General features: G+C 39.7%; 1 protein-coding gene and 1 long non-coding RNA gene across 2 annotated transcripts in view; one reads left to right on the top strand and one right to left on the bottom strand.

Moving 5' to 3' along the window:
- LOC122549948 overlaps positions 1-6,038 on the bottom strand; it is a 46,514-nt gene extending 40,476 nt beyond the window's left edge. The window contains exons 1-2 of the long non-coding RNA XR_006311708.1: positions 5,955-6,038; positions 5,639-5,806 (exon numbers count right to left, since the gene is read on the bottom strand). This is a non-coding gene — a long non-coding RNA (uncharacterized LOC122549948). The remainder of the gene's footprint in view (positions 1-5,638; positions 5,807-5,954) is intronic.
- On the top strand, positions 6,014-22,307 carry abitram (actin binding transcription modulator). Its single transcript, XM_043690228.1, has 6 exons — positions 6,014-6,121; positions 12,672-12,723; positions 13,787-13,916; positions 16,158-16,234; positions 20,287-20,356; positions 20,444-22,307. Exons 1-6 carry the CDS (start codon positions 6,046-6,048, stop codon positions 20,594-20,596), a joined length of 558 nt encoding a protein of 185 aa, XP_043546163.1. The 5' UTR covers positions 6,014-6,045; the 3' UTR covers positions 20,597-22,307.
- Positions 22,308-23,051: the final 744 nt, after the last annotated feature.

Genomic DNA, 23,051 nt, shown 5'->3' with positions numbered 1-23,051 from the left:
ACGGCTGGAAAATGGGAAGCCTTCAGAAATGAGATAGCAAGAATCCAGAGAAAGTATATTCCTGTCAGGGTGAAAGGGAAGGCTGGTAGCTATAGGGAATGCTGGATGACTAAAGTAATTGAAGGTTTGGTTAAAATAAGAAGGAAGCATATGTCAGGTATAGACAGGATAGATCGAGTGAATCCTTAGAAGAGTATAAAGGAAATAGGAGTATACTTAAGAGGGAAATTAGGAGAGCAAAACGGGGACATGAGATAGCACTAGGGAGAAAATAGGGCCCCTCAAAGATCAGCAAGGTGGCCTTTGTGTGGAGCCGCAGAAAATGGGGGAGATACTAAATGAGTATTTTGCATCAGTATTTATTGTGGAGAAGGACATGGAAGATATAGACTGTAGGGAAACACATGGTGACATCTTGCAAAATGTCCAGATTACAGAAGTGGTGCATGTCTTGAAACAGGTAAAGGTGGATAAATCCCCAGGACCTGATCAGATGTACCCGAGAACTCTGTGGGAAGCTAGAGAAGTGATTGCTGGGCCTCTTGCGGAGATATTTGTATCATCGATAGTCACAGGTGAGGTACTAGAGGTTGGCAAATATGGTGCCACTGTTTAAGAAGGGAGGCAAGGACAAGCCAGGGAACTGTAGACCAGTGAACTTGACCTCGGTGGTGGGCAAGTTGTTTGAGGGAATCTTGAAGTACCGGTGCTGGGTCCTCTACTTTTTGTCATTTGCGGAAATGATTTGGATGCAAGCATAAGAGGTACAGTTAGTAAGTTTGCAGATGACACCAAAATTGGAGGTGGGCCAATGGGCTGAGAAGTGGCAGATGGAGTTTAACTCAGATAAATGCGAGGTGCTGCACGGTGGCACAGTGGTCAGCCGGCACAGTGGTCAGCAGCGCCAGAGACCCGGGTTCAATTCCCACCTCGGGCAACTGTCTGTGTGGAGTTTGCACATTCTCCCCGTGTCTGTGTGGGTTTCCTCCCACAGTCCAAATATGTGCAGGTTAGGTGAATGGCCATGCTGAACTGCCCGTAGTGTCAAGTGAAGGGGTAAATATCGGGGAATGGGCCTGGGTGGGTTGCTCTTTGGAGGGTTGGTGTGGACTTGTTGGGCCGAAGGGCCTGTTTCCACACTGTAAATAATCTAATCTAATTTTGGGAAAGCAAATCTTAGCAGGACTTGTACACTTAATGGCAAGGTCCTAGGGAGTATTGCTGAACAAAGAGACCTTGGAGTGCAGGTTCATAGCTCCTTGAAAGTGGAGTCGCAAGGTTAGATTGGACAGTGAAGAAGGCGTTTGGTATGCTTTCTCTTATTGGTCAGAGTATTGAGTACAGGAGTTAGGAGGTCATGTTGCGGCTGTTCAGGACATTGGTTAGGCCACTGTTGGAATATTGTGTGCAATTCTGGTCTCCTTTCTATCGGAAAGATGTTGTGAAACTTGAAAGGGTTCAGAAAAGATTTACAAGGATGTTGCCAGGGTTGGAGGATTTAAGCTATAGGGAGAAGCTGAACAGGCTGGGGCTGTTTTCCCTGCAGCATCAGATGCTGAGGGGTGATCTTATAGAGGTTTACAAAATTATGAGGGGCATGGATAAGGTAAATAGGCAAAGTCTTTTCCCTGGGGTCAGTGAGTCCAGAACTAGAGGGCATAGGTTTCGGGTGAAAGGGGAAAGATTTAAAAGAGACCTAAGAGGGCAACCGTTTCACACAGAGGGTGGTACGGGTATGGAATGAGCTGCCAGAGGAAGTGGTGGTACAATTGCAACACTTAAGAGGCATTTGGATGGGTATATGAATAGGAAGGATTTGGAGGGATATGGGCCGGTGCTGGCAGGTGGAACTAGATTAGGTTGGGATATCTGGTCGGTTCATTCGGGTTGGACCGAAGGGTCTATTTCCATGCTGTACATCTCTATGACTCTATGAACAGAAGCAAAGAATAATAGAACACAGAAGGAGGCAGTTTAGATGGAAGCTGTACTAATCTGCTTCCTACATGTGACTTCTGCCATGAAGGACTCATTTCAAGGAGCCAATTTATAACAATTCTTAAAAAAAATACAATATACATTGTATTCCATGAACATGTGACAAGGTCTCAGAAATGGAGCTTAAATTGAGACCTGAAGATCTTTAATATAAGCACTGCTCCTAAAGGGGGAACACTGAAATGTTCAATGCTGCTGAAAGCTGCTAGAAGCCACTGAAAAGGAAAAGTCAACAAAGAAGCAGTCTACAGCTAAATCACTCAGTGAGTCGCACAATGCCTGTAAATTTTTCTCTCCTCTCTCTGGTTGCAATAAAAAAAAGATATGAAACAGAACTGGTAGGTTCTTGTTTTAATTAATGAGCTAGAGCAAAAATGAGTAGCTCTACTTTTAACACTCTTGGGGAAAGACTGTCACAAAATGTACCTTAAGTTACACCATAAATCCCCCAAAGAACAAAAAACACAGACTGCAGAGATTTTGAAAGCCCAGAATGAAGGCTTATATATATAAAAAAGGTAAGAGAGACAAGAATGGACATTAGACCACTGGAAAATGAGGCTGAAGTAGAGGTTGTTCTGGTATAACGCACGTGTTGTTAACAAGAATTGGCCATAATGTGATTGACAAATTGTGGATGCTGTTTGGATAATGCAAACATTCTACCAAATGGGTACAGTTATTTTCTACAGCGATTTTGTACAGCGCCATTTTCTATGACAGTTTTCCATAGAGCGATTTTCTATAGCGCAGAGACATTACAGCATAACGACCTGTAGTGACAGGAACAAAGAAATAATGGAGGTACTAATTAGGTACTTTGCATCAGTTTTCACAATGAAAGACACAGCAACATACCAGAACTTCAAGAGAGTCATGGGCAGAAGCAAGTCTAATGACTATCACTAAAGACCCAGTGACAGTGCAGGAATAGTGATTATATTCCAAGTCAGAATTATGAGTGGCTTGAAGGGGAACTTGAAGGTGGTGGTGTTCCCATGTATCTGCTGCCCTTGTCCTTCTAGATGGAAGTGGTCATGGATTTGAAAGAAATTGTCCGAGGATCTTTGATGAATTTCTACAGTGCATCTTGTAAATGGTACACATTGTTGCTGCTGAGCATCAGTAGTGGAAGGAGTGGATGTAGAGCCAATTAAGTGGGCTGCTTTGTCCTGGATGATCTCAAGCTTCTTGAGTGTTGCTGGAGCTATACTCATCCAGGCAAGTGGGAAGTATTCCATCACATTCCTGATTTGTGCCTTGGAATACAATGTGGGAAAGTGTGAGATTAAGTACTTTGGTAGGAAAAATGGAGACATAGACTATTTTCTAAATGGGGATAGGCTTTGGAAATGTGAAGCACAAAAGAACTTGGGAATCCTAGTTCAGGATTATCTTCAGGTTAACAAGAGGGTTCAGTTGGCAGTTATAAGCCAATTGCAATGTTAACATTCATTTTGACAGGATGCTTCCAAGACGAGGAATGTACTGCTGATGCTGTATAAGGCTCTGGTTAGACTACATTTAGAATATTGTGAGCAGTTTTGAGGCCCGTAGCGAAGGAAAAATGTGTTGGCTTTGGAAGGATCAAGAATGAGCCCAGCGATGAAAGGCTTGTCATGTGAAGAGCAGTTGAGGGCATTGGAGTTGAGAATGTAGAGGGAGAATATCATTGAAACTTACAGAATATTGAGAGGCCCGAATAGAGTGGATGTGGAACAGAGTTTCTACTTGTAGAAGAGACCAGGACCTGAGGGCACAGCCTTAGATTGAAGGGACGACCTTTTAGAACTAAGATGAGGAACAATTTCTCCAGCCAGAGTCTGGTTAATCTGTAGAATGCATTGCTGCAGTAGGTGTGTAGGCCAAGAAATTGAGTATAGTTGAGACAGAGATAGGTTAATTGCTAAGGGGATCAAAGGTCACAGGGAGAAGGTAGGAGAATGTAGTTAAGAAATACATCAGCCATGATTGAATGGCAGTGGAGATTTGATGGGCTGAATGGCCTAATTCTGCTTCTAAATATTATGGTCTTATTTAAACAATGGAAGTTATGGCTCATGTAACAGAAAGTGTCTAAAAGTCATCTCTTCAATCTGAGGCAGTGCCCTCAGGTCCTATGCTCTCCTACAATCAGCAAAAAGTGAGGACTGCAGATGCTGGAGATCAGAGTCGAGAGTGTGGTGCTGGAAAAGCACAGATCAGGCAGCATCCAAGGAGCAGGAAAATCGACGTTTCATGCATAAGCCCTTCATCAGGAAATAGGCTTGTGAGCCAAGGGGTTAGGAGATAAATGGGAGGTGGGTGGGGCTGTGGGGAAGATAGGCGAGAGTGCGATAGGTAGATAAAGGTGGGAGTAATGGTGATAGGTCAGAGAGGAGGGTGGAGCGGATAGGTGGGAAGGAAGATGGACAGGTAGGACAGGTCATGAGGGCAGTACCAAGTTCGAAGGTGCCTTCCAACTTGGCACCGCCCTCATGACCTGTCCATCTTCCTTCCCACCAATTCGCTCCACATTCCTCTCCGACTTCTCTCTTACAATCAGCCTATCCATACTCTCTTGAAGTCCATCTTTATCTTCATCAGTTCACAATAATTACAAGCTTTGTTTAATTTGCTAATTTTGAAACTGCACTCTACAATACCATTTATCAGGAAAAATAACTGTTCACAACTATTCTGGTTGCTGTCACTCAGCGCAGCTGCAGCTATGCACTTTCCCTTTTATACTGTGGGGTTCAACTTTGCTGATAAGCCTATTATGTGGTGCTCTATTAAAAACATGTACACCACATCAGCTGCATTCTTGTCATTCACCCTCTCTGTTATCTGATCAAAACTCAATCAAGTTGTTAGAAACAATATTCCCTTAATAAGTCCATGTTTGCTTCCTTTAATTATATTTGCCCAACCGTTAATTAAATTCCAGAATATCATTTCTAAAGGCTTTCCTATCACAGAAAAAAACCTGACTGAACTGTAGCAGTTGCGTTCATCCTCACATTTTTTTAAAAAGGTGAACTTTTACAATTCTCCAGTCCTCTGGAACCTACAGAGGATTTGAAAATTAATACCTTAATTCTCTTAATATCCTTGTATGCATCCTCAAATGGTCCCACTTTTGAGTACAATAGGTTTTGCCAAAACCATCCCTTTTCTTTTTATTTCCATGCAGTATCTCAAGTAATTGCTCCTCCACAATTTCAGCAACATCTTTTGTCTTGATTGAAATAGTTGAGATTTCAGCCATGTTTTCTAATTCAAGCATAAATCTTTTTGCCAACTGTTGTCTCACTTTTTTTAAACTACTTAAGTACTTATGGAACATCAATGAAATCCTTTGAAGTTAGCTGTTTCTCATAGTCTCTCTACCTCTTTTATTTGACTTCACTTCTGAACTTTCTATTTTCTTGAACGCAATTGAGGATAACCTTCGCTCTGGGAATGTCCCAATCAACCGTAGGACTATTGGCGGCAGAGCACTGTGTACCAAACTGTAAAGAGACATGTGAATGCAAAAAGGCATAAGGCAACATATTTACAGGCATGGAGATATCATTTCTGAATCAGCGAGAATTGTTTTGGTGCTGTAAGTTGGATGGAACTGGACAGGAGAGTGAGTGACTGGCATGTGAAATACCTTTCCCAGCGCAGTTCAACTTTTCCAGGCATAGAAGCTGCAGTCTCTTGAAATAATCAGAATAATCAAACTTAGAAGCTTTATCCACTGTAGTTGTCCAGGAAGCTGCATGGTGAACTTCTGCATTGTAGTCACCTGCCAAAAGTGCAGTAAAATGTGGCAGGCATCCTGCATAAACAAATAAAACCCAGAAAATATTAGAAGAACTGAGCAGGTAAGAAAGCAGAGTCAACGTTTCGATTCCGATGACCCTCCTTCCTTACTGTATTAACATTTCCACTTTGCATACCAATTAGTTTCTGAGTATCAATCATACCACAGTCTGAAGCTGGAACAAACACAGCACCACACTTCCATCAAGCACTTCCGCTCTGTTGCTAGGAGACTTCCCCTACTTCCGGTGTGTGATGGAGGTGGATGAGGCGCCCGTTCAGACCTTTCCCTCGATGGTCGATCGCTATTTTAGACGCTGGTACAAGACAGGTAGGCGGCTGTATCTTGGCGGGGGGTCCCCCCCTCGGCTCGGCTCGGCTCGGCTCGGCTCAGGCCTTGCCTCAGCTGCAGGGTGCAGTCAGCCCGACAGCGGCCGCTCCGCCTGCCCCCGAGGCTAGGCCCCGGCACCTTGGCTGTTAAAGTGGCCCCGCAGCTGAATAACAGGAGCCGTGCTCACCAGGAACGGCAAGATCCCAGCCTCAGCAGGATTTGCGAGCAATAGACTGACACTGCTTTCCAAATTGTGGAAGAGATGACAATACAGTACTCTATATATCCAAAGTCTAGAAGGAGGGGATTAGGTTGTCTTTCCATGTCGCAGAAATTCAGGGAAATAATCTGAGTTTCTATGGAAAGACAGCCTAAACTCAGCCCAAAATCTCGCTCTGATTGGAAGGATTCCATTGTACATGATGACGTTTTTAATTTGGTCCTGTCAGACTATGTGGAGATGGATCATGGGCAACTGTTGTATTCTTTCTATTATCTATATTATCATGAAATGGTTAGTAAAAAAATAACTTCACAAATGCATGTGGTTTCCCTATTCAGTTTGCCAGTCTAGAATTTTCAAGGAGGGTGGATATTGCAGTCTCAAACGAAATTAGAGAGGATTCAAACTGCTTAAAAACTGTACCTGAATATCTGGAGTCTCAAAATGTAATGAGACTCTACATTGCCTGTAAAACTTCTTGGATGTCCTAAGAATATAAGCAATGTTCTTCCTGACCTCTCCGCCTCCACCCCCACTCCGGCCTATCACCCTCACCTTGACCTCCTTCCACCTATCGCATTTCCAATGCCCTTCCCCCAAGTCCCTCCTCCCTACCTTTTATCTTAGCCTGCTGGACACACTTTCCTCATTCCTGAAGAAGGGCTCATGCCCGAAACGTCGATTCTCCTGCTCCTTGGATGCTGCCTGACCTGCAGCGCTTTTCCAGCAACACATTTTCAGCTAAGAACATAAACACTAAACCAACTCACCAAAACGAAGGACCCGATACCCAGCATGAGCAAAACGAATGTAGTGTACAAAATCCCATGCAAGGACTGCACAAAACACTATATAGGACAAACAGGAAGACAGCTAACGATCCGCATCCACGAACATCAACTAGCCACGAAACGACACGACCAGCTATCCCTAGTAGCCACACACGCAGACGACAAGCAACATGAATTTGACTGGGACAACACTACCATTATAGGGCAAGCGAAACAAATAACAGCCAGGGAATTCCTAGAAGCATGGCACTCATCGACAAACTCCATCAACAAACACATAGACCTGGACCCAATATACCGGCCACTACAGCGGACAGCTGAAACTGACAACCGGAAGCAGCAGGGACAGGCCACTATAAATGCCGGAGGACACACCACAGAAGTGCTTCACAGGAGGCTCCCAAGCACTGATGATGTCACCTAGACAGGGGACGAAACGTTTGCAACAAAAACTTCCAGCTCGGCGAACAGAACCACAGCAACATAAACACTAAATATATGGAATTTCTATCTTGCAGATGGGTATAGATAGGGTAAGTGAGAAAAATCTGGCAGTGTATAATTTGGGCAAAGTGTAGTTGTGTACTTTGTCAGGAAGAATAAGAAAAACACTATCAAAGGAAGAACAGCTGTGGAATTCTGAGGTGCAAAGAGATTTGGATGTTCTTGTGCATAAGTAACAGGTTATTATGCAGATGTGACACAATCATGATGGCTAATAGAATGCTGTCACCTATTGAGCAATTGAATGTAAAGGGATGTGTTTCAGTTAGAAAGAGCATCGGTGAGTCATAGAGTTGTACAGCATGGAAACGGATCCTTCAACCTAACTTCATGCTGACTAGATATCCTAAATTAATCTAGTCCAATTTGCCAGCATTTGGCACATATTCTTATAAACCCTTCCTATTCATATACCTGTCCAGATACCTTTTAAATGTTGCAATTGTACCAGCTTCCATCACTTCCTCTGGCAGCTTATTCCATACACGCTTCACCCTCTGTGTGACAAAGTTGCCCCTTATGTCCCTTTTAAATCTTTCCCTTAAACCTATGTACTCTAGTTCTGGACTCCCCCACCCCGTGGAGAATACTTTGGCTATTCACTCTATTCATGCCACTCTATTCAAGCCTCTATAAGATCACTCCTCAGCCTCCGACGCTCCAGGGTAAATAGTCCTAGCTTATCCAGTTTCTCCCTATAGCTCCAACCCTGGCAATATCCTTGTAAATCTTTCCTGAATCCTTTCAAGTTTCACAATGTCCTTTCTACAGTTGGGAGACCAGAATTGAATGCAGTATTCCAAAAGTGGTCTAACCAATGTCCTAACCCCTGTATTCAATGCACTGACCAATAAAGGCAGGCATACCAAATGCCACCTTCATTATCCTGTCTATCTGGAACTCCACTTTCATGGAGCTATGAACCCACATTACAAGGACTCTTTGTTTAGCAACACTCCAGGACCTCAGGTGGGCGGCACGGTGGCACAGTGGTTAGCACGGCTGCCTCACAGCGCCAGAGACCCGGGTTCAATTCCAGCCTCAGGCAACTGTCTGTGTGGAGTTTGCACATTCTCCCTGTGTCTGCATGGGTTTCCTCTGGGTGCTCCGGTTTCCTCCCACAGTCCAAAACTGTGCAGGTTAGGTGAATTGGCTGTGCTAAATTGTCCGTAGTGTTAGGTGAAGGGGTAAATGTAGGGGAGTGGGTCTGGGTGGATTGCGCTTCGGTGGGTCGGTGTGGACTTGTTGGGCCAAAGGGCCTGTTTCCACACTGTAAGTAATCTAATCTAAGTTAGGTGTTTCAGTCCTGCCCTGATTTGCCTTTCCAAAATGCAGCACCTCACATTTTATCAAAATTAAACTCCATCTGCCACTCTTTGGCCCATTGGCCCATCTGATCAAGGTCCCATTGTACTCTGAGGTAACCTTCTTTGTTGTCCACTACACCACCAATTTCGGTGTCATCTACAAACTTGCTAACCATACCTCCTATGTTCACATCCAAATCATTTATATAAGTGATGAAACGCAGTGGACCCAGCACTGATCCTTGTGGTACACAGCTGGTCGCAAGCCTCCAGTCCCCAGCAACCCTCTATCAAAACCCTCTGTTTCTTACTTTTGAGTCAATTCTGTATCCAAATGGCTAGTTTTCCCTGTATTCCATGTGATCTAACCTTGCTAACCAGTCTACCATGCGGAATCTTGTTGAACACCTTACTGAAGTCCATTAGAGTATGTCCCTTGCTCTGCCTTCATCAATCTTCTTTGTTACTTTTTCAAAAATCTCAATCAAGTTAGTGAGATATGATTCCCTACAGATGTCTACAGCTGGAAATACAATATCTAGTTTTGATTCCTTTATAGGGATATAATTACACTGGAGGTACTCAGAGAAGATTTACTGGATTGAAATCTGCACTGTTGTGTTGTATTTAAATTGGTTGAGCAGACTGTGCTTATTTCCTCTGAAGTTTAGAGTGAGGGTTGGCTTGATCTGAAGTTAAAATCCTGAATGGTCTTGACAAGGTGGATGCGGAAAGGATGTTTCATTTTGTGGGTCAGAACTAGAGATTGCTGTTTTAAAATTCGAGTCACCCTTTCAGTTTAGGTCAGATTTTTGAGGGTTGTGTAACTTTAAAATATTGTGCCTTATCATTATCGAGCTGTCTTAAAAATATTCAGATTCTTGTTTTTGTTTGGAGTAGATGAGAATAGAATTTGATCAGCTGTGATCTAATATAATTTCAGAACAGGCTTGAGAGGCCATGTGATCTACTTTGTATATTTGTATGCATTAAGCTGAAAATACAAATTCGAACTGCAATTTTATCTCCAGTCAATACCTGGGTAGCTGAAGGCCAGTTTTAATATGCATATCAGATTGACTGGAATTTGTTTAGTTGCATGCTTAGAAAATGTCTACAATATCAGAAGATCAACTAGTGTTTTTATGAAGTAATTATTCTCAGGAGTCTAATTAATTTGAACACTGGCCTCCTTCCAAGCTTTCTCTCAATACTGCCCTATTATAGAGTCATAGAGATGTACAGCATGGAAACAGACCCTTGGGTCCAACTCATCCATGCCGACCAGATATCCCAACCCAATCTAGTCCCACTTGCCATATCCCTCCAAATCCTTCCTATTCATATACTCATCCCGATATCTTTTAAATGTTGCTATTATACTAACCTCCACCACTTCCTCTGACAGCTCATCCCATACATGTACCACCCTCTGCGTGAAAAGGTTGCCCGTTAGGTCTCTTTTATATCTTTCCCCTCTTACCTTAAACCTATGCCCTCTATTTCTGGACTGCCCCACCCCAGGGAAGAGACTTTGTCTATTTATCTTATCCATGCCCCTCATGACTTTACAAACCTCTATGAGGTCACCCCTTAGCCCCGATGCTCCAGGTAAATTAAACTATTAAATTAAGGGAAAACCAAAATGAAAGTTTATTGGCTTTCAGGGTGTCCCTGATAAAGCGTATTGGCTTTCAGCATAATTTCAAGGATAGCATGTGATGTTGCTTTTATTAGGATATTTTGCCTCGTGGTTTATTATCTCTCAATCATAAAATGTGTAGGTATTGAAGAATTTAGCAGATCTGTATTATATCTAGCTCTTGTATGCAAACATTACATTCATGAGCACATGAGTTTATACTGATGGTAAGCTCTGAAGTTACAAAGGCACCTTTGAGTGACTCCAGGATAATTCAGAATTTTCACAAGGACCCACACCAACTTTTACAGATATACCATTGAAACCATACTGTCCAGGTGCATTATCAGCCTGGTATGGCAACTGTTCTGCCCAGGACCGTAAGAAACTACAGAAGGTGTGTGCACAGTCCAGACCATCACGGAAGTCAATTTTCCATCCATTTACATGTCTCATTGCTGTAGAAAGGCTGTCAATATCATCAAAAACTCATCCCACCCAAGTAATGCTCTCCTACAACCTCTTTCCTCAGGCAGAAGATACAGAAGCCTGAAAACATGCACCAACAGGTTGAAGAACAGCTTCTTCCCTGTTGTTACTCGATTGATGAATGGACTTTCTAACTTCAAATAATTCTGATCTTGCCTAGTGCATGCCCTGTTTAGGGCTCTTTTTTCACCCTATGATCTATGATCAATATACCTTTGCTTACTATGATCTGCCTGTACTGCTGGTAAACAAAACTTTTCACTTAACTTAGGTACAGATGACAATATGTCAAATCAAATCAGAATGAGGCCCTTGTGTCTAGGATACAATGATGACATGAGCAAGCCTCTTAAAGGCATATTATTATCATGAACAGACATCTGGTTGTATATGAACATGTCAATTATACAAATGGATTTGCTGGCTTAAAGGATACTAACTATGCCACAAGAGCCCCATTATACATATTGTATAACTAGACAAACAAGTAAAACAGTTTACAAGAGTGACTCTTCAAACTTCACTATAATGCTTTAGAGATTTGGCAACTCACACTAATCTGGGCTGGCTTCTGTTCTTCTCATTGTACACTACCCTGATAAGTAATGACTTTTGCATAACTTGGGCCGGTTGCACATTCTAGAAGTCTTTGCTGGTGTCCAGATTTTTGTATTTGGATTTCTAGCTCTCACTGTCTGCCTCATGCATAGTTTTGGTAGATTTCTTTCTGCTGGTCATTCCCATTTAGTACAACTGCCTTGAAATAATTTGCACTTCAACTGCGTCTGTTGTTGGATATCATCCACCACCGGTTAAACTGAAATTAACAGTGACTATGTTAGCAACAGAGATGCTGGTTGTGTTGCTAAGCACCTGTTCTTTATCCTGATCTAGCTTTCAATTTGTGAAAGCAAATTTCTGGCAAAGCACTTCACATCTAATGAATTCCCTTTGAAGTGTAGTCAGTTATTTTAGATGTATAACAACCAATTAACACAGTAGGTCCCAAAAATGAAGCATTGAATAACCAACAATTATTTTAATTAGAAGTTGAACATGGTGGAAATACTCAGCAGGACAGGCAACATCTGTGCTTAGAGGAACTGGCTATGTTATAATGTTGAAGGGAGAATGTTAGCAATATGGGTCAAGGCAAGCAGATCAATTAGGAAGGAACAAGAACTTGGAAGGGAACTTGCAAGTGGTGGTGTTTCCATGTATCTACTGCTCTTGTTCTTATAAATGATAGTGATCACTGGTTTAGAAGGACTTGCCCAAGAAACCTTGTGAATCAAGAACTGATTATAGTATGTGAATAAATTCAGATTTTGATAAGGTGAGGGGACAAAACGCAATGTGTATTGGCAGGGTGTGGGGACCAACAAGTTCACAGAGCATGTAAGTTATAAAATTAGTGAATTTAACAGGAAGATGTAAGATCTGTTTCAATTGAAATTTTAAAAAAGGAATATAATAACTTTGTACTGCTAAGAGGTGTTTTTTAAAAATGTAGTTTGAAATGTTTTATGAATGGATGAATATTTAGTGTGAAAATGTACAGCTTTGCAATTTGTGACAACATTATTTATTCCAGATGTTAAAGGGAAACAGTGTGAAGATCATTGTATCTTACAGCATTCTAATAGGTGGGTATATGTGATGTGTTGTATTACTATTGCTATTTCATAAAGAATAATAGAATATTGTACAGTTTTGTGATCTTACCAAAGATACAAGTAACAGAGGTTTCCTGTAATCTAAGCTAATGTATATAATTGTTTGACAATATATAAATTGAGAAGTAATTTAGACAGAATGGACATTTCAGGAATGGCTAACACATTTTCCTTTTGCATTTACATATGTAATCATTTTTAAAAGTATTTGTGAAATCTGACTTAAAGAATTAAGTAGCTAAACAGGGTTCCAAAGCATGCAGTTAAATCATTAGACCATATTGCAAAATACCTAGCAACTGTGCTAAGTGGGGATCACTTTTTTTAAACATAAAATTAATCGTACATTGTGTTGGTCCAAGAAAGCACAAGTAATTAATTTTACACTGAGTTTTTGTCCTTTTTAAAATGTAGTTCAAGGTTGACTCACTAGTGAGGTTATTGATTTAAATTCCTCTCTAGGGTCTGAACATACCACTGAAACAAACAGAGTATAATGACCTGCGATATTACTCATGCTGCATGACAAAGATTGGTTTTGTTTACCAATGTTCTGACTAATATTTTACTTCAAACCAACCCAACTAAGGCAATTCATTAACTAGTCATTCAGCTCATAATTTTTATAGGACCTTGTCAAGTGCATATATTATGTCACCTTTTAACAATAGCATGATTAACTACACTTAAAATAATAGCAGTAATGACTGCCCTTCAAAATTAGTTTTAGCTCTTATCATTCCAAAGAAATGAGTTGGTGTTGATGAAATGGAAATAGATTTTCTATCTATGTTCTTGAACAAACCATTTACTTATCTTTATTTTTAGTCTATCTTAATCCTGTCAACATATGAAATTGGTCCCTAATGATATCTTTAATAAAATTGGTATATGATAATCATATAACTAAATATGGTTATCGGAATCCTGACAATATAAACATATAGCGCTATACTAACACTGGAAGCATGTAGGCCTATTCTTTTTATTTGCTTTAAAGCTCTAAATCAATCCACTCTTTTGATTATAATAGGATATGTGTCATCACTTTGGCAGAATCTCACCCTCTTTTACAGAGTGGGAGAAAAATAAAAAGCATTAGCTACCAGATCAGTGCCAACTGTAGTCGACTACAAAACAAGGTTTCAGGAAAATCTAAACGGGTACGTTTTGATTATTTTTTATTTGAATCCCTTCTCTTTCCTCCCCACTTTGCTCTCCCTCTCCTATGACCTGGATGTAGAAGTAATAGAATGAGTCAATGCTGTTGTAAATGTAGGCATTTTTTAATAAATATTTTTGAAACATTTTATTTCTTGGAATGTTATTTAAACCCATGGTCACCACTTTTATTAAAAAACTCAGCCTGGCAATCACATAAGTTTATTTCAGTAGAGGTGTTCAGCAGGATTTAAATGAAAATCTGCTTTATCAGTGGCCTCATATGTTTCTAGATCTAAGACCTAAAGATTTTGGAGAGTATACATAAGAGCAAAATGAAAACTTTTCAAAAACAATTCAGCTAACACAAAGTAACTTGGATCTATGCATGTCACATATTATGTGGCTTTTGTTTCTTATTGTGATTCTGATGGAGTTTTCTTTTAGATGTTTGTTTGAAAACTTATATTTTTGTAAAGAAAGTGAAGCTGATACTTGTGCTTTTCAAATTTTTTTCATAGTGTACAATAGCTAAAGCTGTATACTGATGGTTCCATTGATTTGTTTTTGTGCAATAATATATAAGCCCAATTTGATTTGTAAATGTTATAAAGCACATTCATTCTCCAAAGCTCTCTTTTTTCACCCAATGTTTTCATATTGTACAATTGTGTCCACTTGAACTGAATTGGATATTTCATCAAGCTTTTTCAGTTTGTTTTTAAATTTCTTGGAAGACCCAATCCTTCTGAATACACTTTCTGAAATTTGCTGTCCTTTCACATTTAGTAATACCTGCAGATTTCAAAAGCCATTGTTATTAACACATTCTGGCACAAGTCAGGAGTATGGGGAATACTCTCCACTTGCCTGGATGAGTATACCTCCAACAGCATTCAAGAAGCTTGATGCCATCCAAGAAAAGCAGCCTACTTGATTAAAAGCACACCCACAAGCATTCAGTCCCTCTATCACCAATGTTTACCATTGACAAGCTTTACTGCAGAAGTTTTCAACATCTTGCAACCCCCCCCAACACTTTTATCAAGAAGGATAAGGGCAGCCGACAAATGGGAATGCTAATGCAAGTTCCCCTTCAAACTAATCACTATCCTGACTTGGAAATATATTGCAGTTCCTTTATTATTGCTGGATCAAAATTTTGGAATTCCCTCCCTAATAGCATTGTGGGTGTACCTATAGCACTGCAGCGGTTCAAGTAAGCAGCTCTTCATAACTGTCACAAGTTTAACTATGGATGTGCAATAAGCACTGGCCCATCCAGGAACACCCACATTCCAATATTTTTTTTTTAATTCAAAAAGACCTTATTCTACAGGAGGCCAAGTATTTTTACCCTGTTTTGGGCATTTTTATTGCAAGTTCTCCAAGCTCTTTGAGCCAAATTAAGTACTATGACATTTATTTTGGTGAATTCTCTTGTAAATTGATTTTAAAACTCCAATCAGTTATCCAAAACACCAATTTTGATTTGTAAACATAAAGTTAAGTTACCAACTGATTAAATTTGTAGCTCAATATCGATCCTATTATTAATTGTGGTAATGACTGTAAAAGGGTGCACTGATTGGCTGGGGTGTTGCTATGGTACCACCAACCTGGAATTTAGGCTCCCAAGCTATGGTCTTGTCAAAAAAAGATACAAGACTTGAACATATTCCTTCCATTTGCAGAACATGGGTCCCTGGCTACGAATGTATTCTGCTATTGGAAGCTTAAATGAACCAGGCTATGAGTTTGATTTGTATTTTAAATCTGATTTGTAAGTTTGCACAAGGCACAGTGAACAATGATCTGATAGCAAGGGAGCTTTTCCATGTCAAGCACAGAAGATGAGCAAATGGCGAGGCTTCTATTTTCAAAATTGCTAATGAGGCCAGTCTTCTAGCTATACAAATTCTAATGTGTTTAGTGACCAGGAGATATTAGACATAGTGCTGGCATGCAGTGGCTATAGAAGATACCTCTTTTTGTTTTGGGCAATTCACAAGTTCTTCGCAGGGCTCCATTTGACTTCGGGCTGCAGTTTGGATATCTTTGATTTGGTTAACATTGGCACCTTTTATATACCTGCAAGGTTTGCACTTGTGACTATCCTATTAAGCTCATTTTAAGCCAGTTTGAGGAAAATTGATAGAAATAGTTGCTTTGAGATATTGATAGATTATCTTTCTGGTTAGTGAAATTATTTGATTATATATGTTTGTTTAAACTTATTTCAGGGTGGACAGTTTCTAACAGAACTTGCACCATTGTGCAGAATACTTTGTATAGATGGTGAGGAATACACAATATACAGGCAAGGTCTTTCTCTTTTTTTCTAGACTGTGATAATTATGTGAAATTCATTAACTATTCCAACTATTGTGAAATTTACCTAAATTGCCTTTTATTTTTGTACATTAACTTTGTGTATTTGAGATATTTCTCTGAGCCATATATTGCACTTTCCCTTTAATACTGGCCATAGATAGAAATCTTTGACTGCAAATCTCTATTCTAGAAATCCCTAACCTGTTCAAAGAAAACATGGTAGAGGCATTGCTGGGTCAGATTAAGGGTTGCATGTGTCTCCTTGTTTATTGATTGGAGGAGTAGTTGGAAGATGTGATGGTACATGTGTTTGGGCACCAGAACAGCAGTGCAGAGAGAGGCTGTAGGTTTTGGCTTCTTTAAAGCTGATGTTATCTTCCATGGCACAATGAATTGATATTCCATTTAAACTTCTTAAAATGATTTTTGTTTGGGTCATAATGCGTAAATACTGATATGGTCATCTTGATGTTCACTCATTTTGCAGTGGTGGGTGGACTAGCTCAATATAGAATTGATGTGTTTGGGAAATCCTTTTATGTATCTTAATGCTATCAGATGACTGCTAGAGGGAGATGATTACATAACGTACTGGACTTATAATTCAGAAATTCCCAAAATTGGACAGCTGACCTGCTAGCTAGTTGAACAACAGTCTGGACACCTACTGACAGGGCAGACTGACCGTAGATGGCGCACAATGGTATGTAATTTGTGAAGGAGTTTCCCTGGGTATCTTCAACATTGTTGCTAGACCACAAAAGATGTTATAGCATTAGGTCAGATATGATCTGGAAATCCTCCTGAATGTTTTCTGTGTGGGGAAACTTCAATGTCTGTAATCAACAATCTCTTTCTAGGTTGTGCAACAGGTAATGATGGAGCTAACGAGCGGGGAGAAAAACAAAAACTGAAAGAACTGGCAGATGCTAAGACTCAGAAACAAAAACACCATTTGCTGGAAAATGTCAGCAGGTCTGGCAGCATGTGTGGAGAGAAATCAAGAGTTAATGTTTCAGGACCAGTGACCTTAAATCAGAACAGGCATTCTCAACTTGCTCATCAATTTGTCTAATGCAGATGCATCCATCCGTGATGATATCTGTAAGAGTTACCAAACCCCACAGTTCTTGTGGAGCCAAAGCCCACCTTGAGATTACCCTGCATTGTGTTGTGTGGTACTGTATCACCGTGCTCAGTGGAATCTTCTTTGAACAGATCTAGCAACTACAGACTGGGTATCTATGGAGGTGCTGTGGGCCAACATCAGCAGAAACATGCTAACACAATCTGAAATTCATGGTCGTGGTATATCCCCTCCTGTACCATTCCCCTCAAACCAAGGAATCAATCTTGGATCAGTGAAGTGCCAGGTGCAGCGCAGAGTTTATCTAAAAATGAGGAGTCAACCTGATGAAGCTGCAAAACAAGACTTATTGCATGCCAAACAACATAAGTAGCAAGAGATAGACGGAGCAAAACAATTTCACAACCAACCCATCTGATCTAAGCCTTCCAAAGCAAAACATTGTGTAATTTGTTCTGCAGAAGAGTCCTTTTGTACTCCATGTTAACTCGATTTCTCTTTCTATAGATGCTGCCAGACCTGCTAAGTTTGTCCAGCAGATTTGTTTTTCAAATTTCTTGCAGCATTTTTCTTGATCTTGGAGCTCTGAGGTCCTGTCGTGCGCATTCGTGAATGGTACTGGACAAGCAAACAATTCATTAGAGGAGAAGGCTCCACTATATTACCCTCCTCAATGATGGGGGCCCAGCAAACAAGCTTTATCTTTTGCAATGAATTGTTTTTAACAATCTTCAGCCCTAAGTGCTGAGTTTGATCCATCCGTGCCTCTATCTGAGCTCCCTAGCATCTCAGATGCCAGTCTCTAGCCAATTAGCTCCACTACATGTGATCAAACAGCTGGAGACACTGGTTACTGTAAAGACTATGGGCATTGATTACATTCTAACATCAGTATTAAGGGCCTGTGCTGCAGACCTTGCCAGGCCTCTAGCGAAGCTGTTCCAGTAAAGGCACAACAGTGGTATCTTCCCAACAATGTTGAAAATTACCTCCACTGGTGATATGTCCTGTGTACACAGTGGAAAAAAATCCAACCTGAGCAGTTACCACCCCATCAGTCTACTCTTGACATCAAAGTGTTGGAAGAAGTGCTTAATAGAGCTATCAAGCAGCCCTTGCTTAGCAACAATCTGCTCATTGATGTTCTGTTTGTGTTCCACCACGGCTATTCAGTTCCTGATCTCTTACATCCTTGGTTCAATATCGACAAAAGAGCTGAATTCCAGAGGACAGCTGAGAGTGACGGCCTCTTGACAACCTGGAGTCAATGTGCATCAGAAACTCCACTGGTTGGGGTCGTACCCGGCAAAAAGGAAGCTGACTGTGAATATTGGAGGTCAGTGATCTCCATTCCAAGGCATTTCTACAGAGTTCCTCAGGGTAATGTCCTAGGACCCACCATCTTGAACTGCTTCATCAATGCCCTTCCCTCCATCATAAGGTCATTTGAGAAGAACATTCAACACCAATCATACCATACTGAAGCAGTCCAAGTCTAAATCCAGCAAGACCTGGACAGTGCCCAGGTTTGGGGTGACAAGTGGCAAGTAACATTTGTGCCACAAGTGTCAGTTAAATAACTATCTTCAGGAAAAGTAATTCTAACTATCAGCTCTTGACACTGCAATCACTGAACCGTCCACTGTCAACACCCTGGGGTGGGGTTATCTTTGAACAGAAACAATTATACAAAGAGAAGAACATGTTTCGAGGCTGAAAACACTACAGTGAGTATCTCATGTCCTGACTCCTCAAAGCTTATACATCATCTGCTAGGCAAAGGCTAGGAATGTGATGAAATACTCAGTCTCCACTAGCTGTGATGAGAGCAACTCCAACAACATACCATCAGGATAAAACCACCTGTTTAGCATCCCATTTTACGCCTGCATAATGCCAGTAGTATGTGCCATCTACAAGAAATACTGTAGCAACTTACCCAGGCTCTTAAACACTTCGTGTAAAGTGGTATTCATTATTGCTCAATAAATGCTGGTTTTATTTCCCATTCTTAATTACTCAAGATGCTGTTGAGCTACTGCCTTGAACTTCTGCGATAAATAGGGTATAAGTAATCACAGAGCTTGTAGGGAATGAGTTCCAGGATTTTAACCTAGTGACACTGGAGGAGCAGCAATATGGTTCAAGTCAGGATGGTGTGTGGTTTTCATGGAGCTTTCAGGCAGTGGTGTGCACTAACTGCCCGTAACCTAAGTGATAGAGATTGTGGGTGTGGAAGGTGCTGCTGATAGAGCCTTTGTGAGTTATTGCATTGGTGATGGAGGGAGTTAATGTTCCATATGGTGAACAGGCTGCTTGGTCCTGTATAGTATTAACTTCTTGTGTTCTTGCAGCTGCACCAATCCAGGCAAATGAGCGGTATTCTATTGCACACCAGCCTTGTACCTTGTAAATGGTATAAATGTGTCTTGTATTGTGATGTGTTCCTGTCCAGAAGTGTGATTTGAGCTGACACATTCATAATAATGTAGAATAATGAAAATTCCTCTGTAAGCAGTTGGGTATCAAGTTATTTGCTAAGAATGGTTGTGTGCTTGCATATGTGCTGAATCTTGCATCTCAGCAGTCATGTTGTTTTTGAAAACTAATATTTTTCATTTTTTTTAAAACCAAAAGTTATATGCAAAGCAACAGAGCCACCCTGTGGTCATGAGAAATGTCCTGTTGCTAATTTAAAAACTATGTTCTGTCGCAATGAAAATGCATCACCCCAGGCAAAACAGCAAATACGATAGTTTAAGGAAATACGTTTTTCTAGTTTGCAAATAACTCACAAATGGCTGACAATGGCAGAAAGATAATTGAAAATAATCCTTAAATGGGAGAGAAGAAAAAGGAAGTTGTTTACTTTTCATGGTTTATATTAACTGTTGTATAAAGAAAACAAAAAATAGCTGTTTTCCATTCAAGTTCCCTTCCTCTTATTGCAGTTGTATCAGAGGACGTTTACTGGAGGTAAATGAAAATATTCTCCAGGAGCCCAGCCTTCTACAAAAAAAGGTAAAATAAGATTATCACCCATTAATTTACCAGGGTTTGCTCTATGTCATTTGTATTAACATATATTTATTTCTGTTCCATAATCAGCCGTCTACAGAAGGATACATTGCTGTTGTATTACCCAAATTTGAAGAAAGCAAAAGTATAACCCAAGGTTTAATTAACCAGGAACAGTATCAAGATATTATTTCAAAGAGACACAAGACAACAGCAGCAATAATGGGAAATACTGACCTCTAAACCCCACATCTCTTAGCGATTGTATTCCTTAAGTTAAGCTGTTTTATTTCACATGAAAATTTAAAGCAGCAACATACTTTAAGGAAGTGATTAAATGGATGATCTGTGATGAAGCAATAGTTTTGCTCTTGAATTGTATACTTGGATAACTGGGGATAGTTCTTTAGAGTCAGTTTTCTTCAGTTCATTTCTCAATGAAAATAATGTTTAAAACAATATACAAAAAGTCAGTTATCGTATTACCTGTTTTTTCCTAGAAATACCAGTTTAAAGTTGTTTTAAAATTTAACCTTGTTTAATGAGAAGGATTTTTGTATAATGGCGTTTAATTTGAAAACCAGTGTAAAATGCTATTCAGAAATGAATCTGTGAAGCTTTATTAAATTTCACTTTGATTTTGATAGAGCTAAATATCCTGAATTGTTTTAAAGTGAAGACTCCATCTATCTCTTGAGATTTTGAATTTGTGTATTATAAATATTTCAATTTTTGATTTTAATCAAGATTTTGAAAATATTTCTGTTTTTCGTACCCTCTTAGTGTTTTCTTCATCATGTAGACATACAATTCTGCAACTTCAGTAACACCAACATTGACTCTTACCTGCCTTCCCACATGGTCCACATGTTGGTCTCAAGTTAAGGCTACCACCATATATTTTTAATTAAATTAGTTAAAAGTTATACTTGCTTACTTTACCATTGATACCCACATCTTTGTAATCCAAACAACATACTGGGGCTGGAGAAGAGTGTTTTGGAGGATTTTAGTTTAAGCTTTAAATATGCTGAGGTGCCATGTGGCACAGGGTTGGATGCAAAGTATGGTTACGAAGTTTAGAATATTGAAAAGATTTTAGAAATCAGTGGTGAATGAATAAAACCAAAAATTACAAAGGGAAAATGAAAGTTTTAGAAAGCTCACTAGAAGTTTAGAAACGTTGAAGAAAAGAATAACTTACGTTCGCCTGTGAGAGTGAGAATGGGGAATTAATGAGAAACAGGAAATGAAGTGTTGAACAATTATTGTGATATTTAAAATCATGAGGGAAGAACATAAAACAATTGTAACAAGGAAATATACTGGGAAAACCATTAGGGGGTAGACAAGAACCCAGGCTCTAATGGCTTTTTTCCTAGGATTTTTAAAAGTAGTGGCTATAGGGATTTAGATGCATTAATTGTGATCTTCCAAAATTCCCCATACTCCAGAAAGGTCCCAGCAGATTGGAAAACCTTTGTGAAAGGGATATTACAGTTGACTAATGAGTTAGGGTTAAGTAAGTAATAAGAAAAATGGATAAAGAGGATCCTGTAGATAATGATATATGTGGGGTTCCATAAGCCATATTTAGATCAGGAATCAATTCTATTGAAGGGCTGAGCAGGCTTGCGGGTCTGAATGACCTGTTCTTTTTAATTCTTGTGTATTTTTCTACGCAGAAATTCTGCTGCATGGAATTATGTTTAATTGAATGTTGTATCTAACATCTTGCCCATTATTCATACTGAGCATCTGGGCAGTCAATACATCCCAAGGCAATATATAATTGAATGAATTATGCACTTGGTTTAAAAAAAAGAGCTTTATAAATTGATGTAGATTTGGAGAAAAATCTCACTTGCAATTTTGTCAAATTTTAAATTGGAAATGAATAATTACAGATATGGCCATTTGTATTTGTTAAGTCAGTATGAAACACCAACTCTAATTTCACCAGGTGTGCTGTCATGTTGTAATTAGGAAAATAATATATTTTTGCTTATCTTTTGAATCTACTACTGTTGCTGGTATCAGCATAAAAGTTGCTGCTGTCTGCTCAAGTATTGGGCATGGTTTCAGAAATCTCATCCAATTATTGAATTTGGCTTTGCTGATATTCAATGGGGAAAATTTATTAATCCAAGCCTGTACCACTTATACAATATCAACATTTAACAGGCCTTCCAAACACAAACTCAAACCAGCAGGAAATAGAGGGATATGGACCACATACAGGCAGAATGGATTTGGTTAGAATGGCATCATGGTTGGCACAGATATGGTGGGCTGAGGGGCCTATTCCTGTGCTGTACTTTTCTGTTGCACACTCACAGTTGGAATGCTGAACTGAATGCTAATAAATGAAACCATACAAGTTGATACTTTTATGCTTTTGGATGTTTAGTAGTAGGTACTATTTCAATAAACAGTTTTACGGGAGTGGATTAAGTTCAATGTTTCTAAAAAAAACCATGTAATTTTTAACATCAAAAATGTGTATCAGCGTAGCATCCACAATATTAGACTTATTAAGTTAACTGGATCCATTTAACACAAGGCACATACAGGTAGAACAAAGATATGTTTTCATGTCTTTGTTTTTGCAATCAAATGGCTGAAATATTCATTGGTAATTCAAATTGTATCAAAATTTTGAGATTATTCAGGATCAGGCAGTGCAGAAAGACATTAT

Source organism: Chiloscyllium plagiosum, chromosome 5, assembly GCF_004010195.1.
Source record: "Chiloscyllium plagiosum isolate BGI_BamShark_2017 chromosome 5, ASM401019v2, whole genome shotgun sequence".
NCBI lineage: Eukaryota > Metazoa > Chordata > Chondrichthyes > Orectolobiformes > Hemiscylliidae > Chiloscyllium > Chiloscyllium plagiosum.
The sequence above is the reverse complement of the archived record's forward strand: the minus strand, read 5'-3'. Positions and strand labels throughout refer to the sequence as shown.

Coding starts and splice junctions, on each gene's coding strand:
- abitram (XM_043690228.1), top strand. CDS start 6,046: ATGGAGGTGGATGAGGCGCCCGTTCAGACCTTTCCCTCGATGGTCGAT. Junction 12,724..13,786: donor ATCTTACAGCATTCTAATAG/GTGGGTATATGT, acceptor TGATTATAATAG/GATATGTGTCATCACTTTGG. Junction 16,235..20,286: donor GAGGAATACACAATATACAG/GCAAGGTCTTTC, acceptor CTCTTATTGCAG/TTGTATCAGAGGACGTTTAC.